This window comes from Pteropus vampyrus, unplaced genomic scaffold, assembly GCF_000151845.1.
Source record: "Pteropus vampyrus isolate Shadow unplaced genomic scaffold, Pvam_2.0 Scaffold635, whole genome shotgun sequence".
Lineage (NCBI taxonomy): Eukaryota > Metazoa > Chordata > Mammalia > Chiroptera > Pteropodidae > Pteropus > Pteropus vampyrus.
In genome coordinates this window covers 105,902-117,732 of record NW_011889416.1, presented here as the reverse complement: position 1 = coordinate 117,732, position 11,831 = coordinate 105,902, and the positions used below count along the sequence as shown (strand labels likewise).

Sequence of the window (11,831 nt, the reverse complement as noted above, 5' to 3'; positions counted from 1 at the left end):
TTTCTGATATCTAATCTCACCTTTCCAAGCTTCTGAATTTTATACCATTAGAGTTACTAAAAGGTTATAAGAAGTAGATATTGAGAGATATATTTAATTATCTCAAAAAGCCATTTAAAAGTCACTTAAAATACAAAAATAAAGTCATTTGAGTGAAAAGCCAGAAAAATTTGACCATTGAGAATACCAAAGTTTATAGTCTCAGTACACAAAACCATTTACATTTATTCTGGAGACTAAAGTACAAAGCATAGATTTAAAATATGAAATCATTTTTTTGAGATACAGCAACTATATTGGCTTAACAGAATAAAAATCTAAGTGTGTAATGAAAGAGAGCTTGGCTAGCTGATAAAGTTTGAAAGGACCATTAGAGACCAAGGAATGTGTGTGAAGACTGGCATGTTAATGCCACAGGATATTATATAGCCATTAGGAATTATAAACATGAAAGTCCTTCTAATGTCAGTGTTCTATGATAGTATATAATATTCTCATGATGTTCTTCAAAATAAAATGATAAGCTAAAGGTCATGATTCATGTGTTCATGTAGTTAAAAAATTTAAGCATATAGTTTAAATAAATCTGTTTTTTAATATGAACAAATAAATCATTTAAAAGACGCTTGCTTACACTTTGAAGGTGGAAAATGGTCCAGAAGGATAGCATAACAAATTAAAAACCTGAGTTCTGGAGTCAGACTGCCTAGATTTGAACCCTGGTTCTGATGCTTACCAGCTATCTGACATTGGGCAAATTACTTAACTTCTTTATGCTTCAGTTTTTAAATGAGGAAAACAGGGGTAATAATGGTACCTACATCACAAGGCAGTTTTAAGCATTAAATTAATCGATACAGATAAAGCACTTAAAACAGAGTAGAAGTTCAATAAATATTAGGCGATACAATTTAAAGGCATAGTTTTCAACTTCAAGGTATTGATAATTCCACAAAGTGATGATTCCATTTTGGGAGAAAATACTAACACAATGGGAAAATTGAGGAAAAAATTAAGTACTTAACAGTGTGGTATATGTTATAAATTCATATGATATTAAATAACAAATTCATGGTGACCTTGTAGGTGACTGATGTATGGTATGTTTCTGTGTGGGAGGAAGTAGAACAGTGAGTGGAAATGAGAATGTAGGCAAAAATATGGAGGTAGGAATAGGTAAATAACAAGATTCTTTTATGTGCAATAGAATTTAACTATGGTCATATTTTGTTCTAATTCTTTCAAAATTTAAAATTTGTATAGTAAATATGAATCAGTATATTTAAGTAACAAAACCATCTCTAAATACTTTAAAATTATATCACATTGTATATTTTTAAGGTAAAACTTTAAACTTTGGAACATTGAAACAGGCTAAGAAAAATAATTGGATAGAAAATATTACTCTATTCATTTATCTCCCAGCCTACAAAAAAAACCTTTAATATATGTATATTAACATATGTATGTATGCTATGATCACATCTGAATTTCAGAAATGTCCTGCAAGAAAGGCAGGACAAGTATTATTTCCATTTTAAAAGTTAGGAAACTGAGGATCGGAGTTTATGTCACTTGCTTAAAGTTATACCACTAAATAATGGATATCCAGGTCTTCTGGCTTCCAATGTAGTGCTCTTATATCACACTATACTTACTGAGTGACAGAAAGCTTAGTAAATGAGAAATGAGGACAGATTTTTATGATAAATATTACATTTGATTTTTGTCTCAGTCAAGGAAAAGATAGTCTAGTGTAAAAGTATAGGTACTGCCAAATCTCAGGTATGTTAAACAAAAATAAATAGGCATTAGTTATTACTATGCCTTAGACTTCAGGGGTCCCCAACCTCTGGGCTGCAGACTGGTACCACTCTGTGTCCTGTTAGGAACTGGGCCGCACAGCAGGAGGTGAGTGGCGGGTGAGCGAGCGAAGCTTTATCTGTACTTGGAGCTGCTCCCCAGCATCACCGCCTCAGCTCCACCTCAGATCATCAGGCATTAGATTCTCATAGGAGCACCGGTCCTTGGTCCCAAAAAGGTTGGGAACTGCTGCCTTAGAGGTCCTCTCTCTTTATGTTTTGAGTTTTTTTCCTAAGGGTTTGCAACATTAGAAGTAAAATAGAAATAACATACACATGACGGATTCAGAAAGAACTTCTTTCATAACTTTCCTTTTTCTTCACCATTATCATTTATTTCCTCTGATGTAATGTGCCTTTTGAAACACAGAATTAAGGAACAGACCACACTTCGGCAAGAGCTTGTTCATGAATATTATATTTCAGCCATAAACAAGTTGTTTATCCTGTTTTAAGAACAAAGCTTCCACTATAATATAAAATCCACTGTAAACATATCCTTGATATTCCTGTCAATATTCCAATAAAAAAGTAAAAAGTATAAAACAATAATAAAGTTTATAATTAACTTCCACTAATAAATGCATATCATAGAGCAAAATCTCTTACATATATATATAGTTATACACATATGCATAAATATAAGTACTTAAAACAACTTGTAATATCAACATTCAAATTTTTATTTAGAAACCCATTTTAGTTAATTTCAATTCTAGTAATAAGCATGTAGAAAAGTAGACCCCTTTTCATATTCTTTAGATAAATTTTTAATTATTTCCATTCAAATATAGGAATGCCAGTTGTCTCTGATTTCTTAAGGAAGGTCTATGTGTTGTGTAGGAGGAGAATTCCCTATAAGAACTTCAATAAGCAACAAAAATCCCACCATTCTCCTTTGGCGGGCCTGAGGCAGGAGCAGAAGAAAATTGAACACAAATGAGCCTTTGACCAGGTTAATCTTCCTCAGTTTTCAGACTGTACATTGCATGGAGCCTTTAGGGACATCTGGCTGAATACTAGGCTCTTCCAGCACTTGCACATTCTCTTCTTGAAGAAATAGCCCTATTTTGCCTAGCAAGTCAATTCTACAAAGGAAGAGGGTGACAGTACATTTTATGTAGCTCTTGGGTCATTCCAGTTCTCATCTGATGGCATGTGCACAAAGAGATATATTAGTATGATTGAGAACTATTTGCTAACTTTATATCTTAAAAGGCTAGTTCTTATCCTTTTAAAGATTTTATTTGAGGGGGAAAACCTTAATCTGGGACTCATTTTTTATAGTGCCAACAGACAAATATTCTCCACCTTCTGGCAAATGATTAAAAACAATTAATTTAATTAATAGTTGTAGACTGAATTTTCAACACTCAAAATATCTGTAGGACCTCTAATAATGTGGATGCATAAATGAGATAGATTTACAGGCACACATTCATTTTAGTACTTGTGAATTATTAATGGAAATTCTTATTTTTGTTGTAAATGTTTTGAGATAATACTTGCTTGGGAAACTCTTTTTCATTGATTTGCATTGGAGATGGGCTTATACTATTCTTTATGTATTTCGTCTCCTTTTTCTGGTAAGGAGGCCTTCTTCTTGGGTACATAAGTCATGCTGGACAAAGAATGCTTTCTAAATGTAGACAGCCTTCTCCTAAAGTTCCCCCCTGAAAAGAAATATAAGAGAGGGTCAAAGCAACAATTTGATGCAGCCAGAGACAAGGTTATGACCACTGACTTTTGCATTCTAAGGACAGAATCACAGGGTTTAGTTTCATTGTGTAAAAAGTGAAGGTGGATGGTGCGTTGAATATGATATGGCATGAAGCTGATCAAAAAGGCAGCTGTCACGACTATAATCATTCCTATAGCCTTTTTCCGACTTGATAGATTTTTCTTCATTGAATTTTTTAGCAAGGTTAAAATGATCATTGTATAACAGACAATTATAATAATAAAAGGAATGATAAATCCGACAAGCAATGACACATAATGCAAGACCAAAACATAATTTTTAGCTTGATTGTCCTGAGGAGGCTCAAAGCACTTGGTGTTGTTTTTCTCATCTTTGTAAGATGTGGACATTAAAAATGGAGAACTGGTCAAAATCACAAAAATCCAAATGCCAAAACACACAAATCTAGCTTTTTTCTGTGTGACCAAATTAATGTTCTGGACTGGGAAAACAATTGCAACGCACCGGAAAAAGCTCATAGCTGTCATAAAAAAGATGCTACAATAGAGATTGACATATAAGGCATAGGTGCTGAGGCGGCACAGAAAGTCACCAAAGAGCCAAATGCCTTTGTGAACATAGTAGACCACACGGAGAGGCAGTGTACACACACACAGTAGATCTGCTACTGCTAAATTAATCATGTATATTTGGAATGCTGACTTCTCATGATATGTTTTTATGAGGACGTAGAGCACAAAGCCATTGCCGAAGAAGCCCACAACAGAGATCATAGAGTACAGAGTGGAATACACTTGATTGCGGAAGTCATCAATAGTGTCATTGCATGTGTTATTACTGGCAGAAGATACTGTCAGATTTCCAACTCCATCCATGTTTCTCTAGGAATGTCTGCTTGGTGCCTACAATATATATATATAAAAAATCTTGTCAATTTTTACCAGGCCATAAATTACAGGAGGTACTAAGGTTTCACTTTATAATGTCACTATGTATATTTTTTGACCATGGAGGGAAGCAAGGGTTGTGGGGCAATGAGGAAGGATTCAGCTGTACCTTGACCCCAGGAGAAGGGTTTGGGTCCTATAGGCACTCTTTCTCCTCCTTTTCCACCTATGTTTGCCTGATGGACTTCCTCTTAATCTTAAAGACCTAGCTAAAACAGCTCTGCCTTATTTTAAGTCATATTACTCTAGGACTATTCTATAAATCTTCCTTTTAAGTGAGTTTTTCAATTAGAGAAAATCTCTAAAAATAGTAGTTTTATAAATGTGAATCTATTGATCATCTATCATCTATCTATCTATCTATCTATCTATCTATCTATCTCAAACTACCTCTTTATCATCATCATCATCATCATCATCAATCTACTTATCATCTATCTATTGGAAGAGCACTGAATTCTTTTGGAAAATAAAATCTGAGTGAAAAAGCATGGTTCTCCCAAGAAGAGGACTTGCTAGGTAACATCTATTGGGTGATGCTCCTACCTAGGGAGAATAATCAGATTTGTTATTAATAGAACTCTCTCTCCTGGGAAATAATCTTAATCTAGAACATGGTTAACTCTATTTAGAGCCACAGAACACTAAGGCTGGACAAATTTTAGAAACCATCCAGTTATTTTAATGAGAAAAATAGTTCCAAATAGGTGAAATGCATTTCAAAAATCTGTACCATAAATTAAGGCTCTGAGGAAAGATGTAACATAACTAGTTGGAATATACTTTCTGGGTAAGAATACTGTTGTGGCTGTTCATCCTTGTTCTCTTCCTAGACTCACACTCAAAGTCTAACTGTTCGACACTACATAGTCATTTCTGTTATAGCAAGATTTTGTTCCTTGGTCTAGCTTAGTTCAGCTATAACAAGACAGTCAATCAGAGTAATAAACAAGCTCCGATCAGAGAGAAATGAGGATAAGTTAGTGTGGAAGCAGTGATTTTAGTGTTCCTCCAGATTCTTTTCCTTCGTTCTTTAAGAAAGTGAGAGCAATTCATATAATATGGTAGATAACCTTCAATTGAAGTCTAATTTGTTGGCCTTCTGTACAGCTCTTGCTCCCTTGTAAGAGAGGAGTTGGGGTTTGTAACGTGAGAAGACTGCTTGAGCATGCAAGAAGAACTGCCAGCAATGGAGGGGTCTGATCTTGTGTCTGCATTAGGCATACAGAAACAGACAGCTATGGTAGTTATAGGTGGGATGTAACTTCTTGGACTTACTACTGCTAGCAATTATATTTGCTGTGAAGATGTGTCATCCATCCATCCTGGCTAGTTGTTCTACTCTTTATTTTCATTAAAAATGCCATTATTTTCACCAAGAACTGTTGGTATATGATAAAAAATTGAAGATGAATCATCCTGAGGGTGGATATCTAATATTACAGCAAAAAATTAGTTCACTATTCCCAACCTCTGCATTATTTTTCAGCTTGCTCTCCAGTTACCTGCCTCTTTCACCACTTGTTCTCTGAACTCAGGTGCAATTATGGAAGAAAGAGAAACTGCCTAAACTTAATCTAGTCTTTTTTTGTTAGCCTTGTATTGGGTTTTCCCCACACTGGGCAGTGTTACGTTTTGAGGCACTAGATGGTGCTGTTGAGATTTTTGATATAGCCTTTGTTTTAAGAACTGCACTAGAAAGATTAGATAATTATGATTGGTCCTTCCTACCACCACTAACCCTCACTATATACCCTGCCACAAACTCTTTCCAGAATAATTTTCCATATTACAGCTTCCAATTATGTCACATCCTTGCTCTAAAACCTTCAGTGGTTCCTGAGTGCCTTCAGAATAAAATCCAGCCTTCTTGGCCTGCTATTTAAGGCTCTCTACAGTCTGGGTGCAACTGGACTTTCCTAGCTTCTTTCTCACTAATCCCCTTTGCACACCCTAAAGTTCAATGAAATAACTATTTTACTGTACCAGGGACATGTGCTACATATTTTTTCACCTGCCTGTATTTTTTTCTCCCATGTATCTCTTCCTGAAATGCCCCTTCCTCCATCTATGTGCAAAAACTACCCATCCTTAAGCTCAAATTATACTTTCTTGACCAAGCCTTCCTTTAGCTTCCATCCAAAGTAATTTCTATCTTTTTCCCTCTTAAGGGACTTTAAATATATCTTGCAGATAAATGATTTGTATGCATATGTTATCTTCTTTCACAGACTATCTGGTTGATATATAAGGAGATATCACACACCATGCTAACACATATGAAGGTCACCCAAAAGTACTCAATAAATGTTAATTGAGTGAATGAGTAAATGAATGATGGAACAAATTTATCATTTGAAAGTATTATTTATCATTTAAAATCACTTCGAGTTATCTTTTCATTCCAATATAATTAAGAAACTTTCCAGTCTCAGAGCCTGAACTGGCTCTGTTGAGTTCTTCCCAAAGTATTAAGGAAGGCACTAAATCTTAAGGCTAACTGTAAGATTAAAAAACATCCACATCTTAACAGCTTTTCATTTATTTACCTGTTAAATATTATAAATAAATTAGAAATTCCCAGATCTTTGAATGAAATATGTCAAATAAAACTGATAAATAAATGAATAAAAAAAACCCCAAAGAAACAGATGATCTTTAGTCCTGTTAATAAGCTTTCCAGTCCTTAAAGACCAAAATAAGCTTTCTAGTAATTTCTGCACTTAGACTCAATTGTTTATTTATAACTAAGTAAAGTCAATGACTTATATTAAGCCATTGAAATTACTAAAACATTCAAACAATAAATCCTGGAGGAGTAGGGATCATTTAGTTCAAGCCACTCTTACAAATGATGGCTTTGCTTGTCTTAAACAGCATTTAATTCATTTTTATAGAATTTACTGTGCTCCCCCAATAATGACACCCATACTATATGGATACAGAGATGTCTAAGATCCCATCCCTGCCTTCAAGCAGTTCACAGTCTGGTAGGGAGAAGAGTGATGGCTCAGAAGTGTGGAGAGGTTACAATACAGTATGGAAGGAGATATCTTTGCACAAAACTAATGGGTTATTAATTGGTTAATATAAACAAGCAATTAACATGAATGAAATTAAATTTTAGTGCAGATAATGAAGGAGTTACTCAGTTAAGATAATTTGCAAGTTGATAAAACAAGAATCATTTAGGAAATGGAGCCATACCTCTTTGTGGCACTGCAATAGTCTTTACAAATGTTCCTGGCTAGTGGTCAGTGCCTCTTATGATGTAATATCAGATGAAACCTAAGCTGAAATCATAAGATCGAAAAAGAAGTTAATGACCTTAGAGGCAATCCAGAAGGGTCATGGGAGCTTAGTAGCCTTAGGCATAGATCCAGGGAGTGTAATGGGACATCAAATCTCTACGGACAGATTTAGGACTAGTTATTGGATTCTGTGCCTCATCATTTTCTCTCCATTTATTTTTACATCCCCAGGGGTAAAACTTGAAATACAGACCAGGGCTGATCACGGATGTTTGCTGCTGTGTGCACATAGCTTCTGTATCTAAAGATGAACACATTATTATAAAAAAAAATTCCTTTATGAAACCACGATATTTTCCATATTTTCTCTTCTAAACAGTTTGTTATAAAGTTCAAAGGGGAAATTGGAAGTTCATATCCAAGAATCTAGTTTGCTAGGAAGAGGTATTACAACATTAAAAACATCAAGTATATCTGTTTGAGATAGCTTAGGGACAGTTTTCCCTGAAGGAAAGGTAGCTTAGAGGACCTTGGAATCTTCTCCCTAAAAGCTCATAATTATTGTTTTTTATCACTAATTTGGCATATATATTTGGAGACCAACTGTTTTGTAGTTTGTATAGTTAATTTTTTATAAGTGTATGTCTCTTCTTTTCAATTAAAGTATATCAGAAAATCTACCAAGGTAGAACAAATTTCAAGAAATAAGCAAAGAAGGGTTTTCTTGGAACAGTAGCAACTTTAACACTATTCTTCTGAATTTGCATTGCCTTGTAGCAACTTTCATCCCTCTCTGCAGAGACCTGAGAGACTTGCCACTTTTCATTTATCTGTAGTCTAAGTGCCAACAAAATAAACATCTTCCTTCAGTTTCTTCTTAACAAGTATAAATAGGCTGGAACTTTCCAAAGGAACTCTACTGAAAAAAAAAAAAAAAGAAATCAAAAGGAAAATAAAGGAAATACAAAATATATAGAACTTAGACAAGTTTTAAAAGGAGGAACCTGAACCTACGGCTACAATATTGCTGTTTGAGTCCACCCTATACTCAGATAATCATTTTTCAGATCTTGAATTTCTTTTTTCTCTCTGAATTTTCCCTCCTTCTTCAGGTAGGGAGTTGATGTAGGTAACCTATTACTAGTAGTCTGGGTGAAGTATGGGTTGAAGATGGGGAATTACTCAAACAGAGTTGCTTTTATATTGTTTTACTCAGGCAGTAAACTGTTTTTTTTTTTGGAGGGGGGGAAGGTTTAGCTTGTCCTAGGTCTCTCTAATTAATAAAGATATACTAACTGAACATTGACTGAAACAAATTTTTTTTTTTTACCACTTTACACAATAGTATTGTTTTTATTTTGGAATAATCATAGATTCACTGGAAGTTAGTACAGAGACAGGTTCCACCCAGTTACCGGCAATGGTAGCATCTTACGTAACTGTAGTACAATATTAAAACCAAGAAATTGGTACAATCTATATGTGTTATTCAGATTTCACTCCTTTCATGTGCATTAAAAAAAATCCATTCTAATCCTGAAATTCTATGATTCCCTGTATCTTATATCTGGAGAAAATTAACTTTGGCTCTTTCACAGTTTGTGCTTAGACTAAACTTTATTTCTCCCTACTGTGGAAAGTAGAAGAAAGTTAATGAATTTCTGAGAACCATCTATGAGAAGTTTAAGATTACCAGACTAATATACTATTTATCCATTTCCATGGTAGCTGTACAATTACAATTTAGGCCACTTATTACATGCACAAGTGTATGCGTTGTCTGGGCAGCAGTGTAGTGTTTCCTCAAGTTTGGGATTCTGAGGTGCCTTTTATGCTTTCTTTTTGTAATTTTGTTTTGCACCTAGCAAGCACCGAATACTTTCACTCTTTGTCTCTCTTTCCTTTTTCAGTTTGAGGACTCTCATCTCTGACAGCAGCTTCAGCAGGATTCTATCATTCTTACCTGGGTGATTGGGTGGGTGAAGGTGAAATTATAAAGTAAAAGCATGTATATGTGACTTTCAATTTCAATTATTGAATTCAGGAGTTACTTAGATCTTTAGATCTTTTATTTGGATATATATTCTTTCCATAAGATCTTTTATTTGGAGATATATTGTTTCCATAAGCCCTTACCTTCACTGAACATGTAACCTGGTCAAGCTCTAGTGAACGAGGTAAATAAGAGAGCCCAAAGATAATCTAAAAATTTAAGGTCTCAATTCATATACCATATCCATTATTGCTGCTGCAATAGAACTATCTATAAATTAGAATGACTGTTGTGCTTTCTAAGTGTGGTTCAGGTAGAGCTGGTGACCTACAAGTGTCCTGAGGTAGTCCCCAGGCTGGTGTCACCTATTAAGTGAAGATAGTAGTAGTGCCTCTTTTTCTGTTTGTTTCTAGCCAAACAAAAAGCCATCCCTGATCTTCTCAACCCAATTTAATATTTCTCTCCTTTAAAGTCCTATAGTATTTTGTTTGTACTTTTCTTGATAATTTTCATTTATTGTTTTGTGTCAAAGTCATTTTTGTAGATATTCAGTTTAAACTTCCCCATTCTTCCCATCCTAATCCCACTAGACCTAAAGGGCAATAACAAAGGCTTATTCTTTCTGTATTTCATGCTATACATAGTGCCATGCATTTAAAATAATGGTTGATTTTAATTAATGAATTTTCTATATTATTTCACTGATGTCTTATCAAAATCAGAGGGAATCCTTGCATGGAGAAAGACAATGGGCATGGTGGAAAATTCATAGGACTGGTAGGCACAAGACCTGGGTCTTACCTCAGGCTCTGGTGGATGATTTTGTGTTCTTGGGTAGATCACGTCCTCCCTATGATCTCTTCACTTATCTGCAATTCAATAAGATTGTATTATATGATCTCTGAATTCCCTTCTAATTTTCCATTCTGTAAATCTATGAAGAACGGGGTATGTTTTCCCACCTTGATTTAGTTTTTACCTTACAAAAAAAAAGAGCAGGTAGCATAAAATATAAAGTTGCCCCACTTTCTAGGCTCACACGTCTTTCTCTTGCCTTACCCCTTTTGTTTTACAAGTTATAACACCTCTGGTTCTGGCAGTATGATCACCATTCTTCAGATCTTTAAGAGAGAAACTCATAAAGTCAACTTTGTTGGTTCCTTTTATTATTATATGTTGTATAAGGTGTCCATCCTACTTGATCATATGGCTTTGGGGTTCCAGGATCAACAATCTATCTGCATTTTAGCTGATGACTGAAATCAATTCTGCAGAGTTTCTAACAGGCTTTGATTCCTGTTAAAATAACACTGTCTTTGAACTCTCAAGCCCCACATTTATCAGCCCCTGTCATCTCAGTTAGATAAAAGGAGTCTGGGAGGGTTTGTTAAAGCTGATGAGGTCAACAGGTAAGAGCAGGAAGGCTTTGAAAATCTGAGACCTGAAGACACTGAAGTTAAAATTAAAGATGGGGAAAACAGCACAAACCTGGGAAGCTGGGAATGAGGGAGGAGGGATCTGTCTCCTTCCCAATTTTACTCCAGTTTCTGCTGTTATCTAATTTGAGACAAAGTTTTGATCTTTTTTATCTCCATTCTTCTTTTTTTTATGGTTTCATGTCCTATGTTTTTAAAATATTTTTTATTTTTCAATTATAGTTGGCATATGATATTTTATTAGTTTCAGATGTACAACATAGTTCTTAGAAATTTGTATAACTTAGGAAGTGATCACCCTGATATTTCTAGTACCCATCTGACACCACAGACAGTTATTACAATATTATTGACTATATTCATTATGCTATACTTTACATCCCCATGACTATTTTGTAAATACCAATTTGTACTTCTTACTTAATCCCTTTACCTTTTTCACCCCTTTGAACCCTTTCCCATCTGGTAACCTTCAAATGTTCTCTATGAGATTTTTTCTGTTTTGTTTATTTTGTTTCTTAGATTCCATATGTAAGTGAAATCATATGGCATTTGTCTTTCTCTGTCTGAATTACTCCACTCAGCAAAATACTCTCTAAATCCATCCATGTTGTTACAGAAGGCAAGATTTCATATCCAT

At 34.7% G+C, this 11,831-nt stretch overlaps 1 protein-coding gene and 1 non-coding gene across 4 annotated transcripts in view; one reads left to right on the top strand and one right to left on the bottom strand.

Annotated features, from left to right (window-relative positions):
- Window positions 1-1,334: 1,334 nt before the first annotated feature.
- LOC111733774 lies at window positions 1,335-1,434 on the top strand. Its single transcript, XR_002778167.1, has one exon. It is a non-coding gene; the product is annotated as a small nucleolar RNA SNORA36 family (small nucleolar RNA).
- Window positions 1,435-3,317: 1,883 nt separating this feature from the next.
- CYSLTR1 (cysteinyl leukotriene receptor 1) overlaps window positions 3,318-11,831 on the bottom strand; it is a 21,547-nt gene continuing 13,033 nt past the window's right edge. Inside the window, exons 1-3 of one of the 3 annotated variants that reach the window (XM_011384930.1) lie at window positions 10,557-10,599; window positions 7,719-7,804; window positions 3,318-4,466 (exon numbers count right to left, since the gene is read on the bottom strand). In XM_011384930.1, the coding sequence (XP_011383232.1) occupies window positions 3,417-4,439 (1,023 nt within the window). In that variant the 5' untranslated portion in view covers window positions 4,440-4,466; window positions 7,719-7,804; window positions 10,557-10,599 and the 3' untranslated portion in view covers window positions 3,318-3,416. Of the gene's footprint in view, window positions 4,467-7,718; window positions 7,805-8,015; window positions 8,065-10,556; window positions 10,600-11,831 lie in introns of those variants that run through there. The other 2 variants (XM_011384931.1, XM_011384932.1) reach the window with 2 other exon arrangements.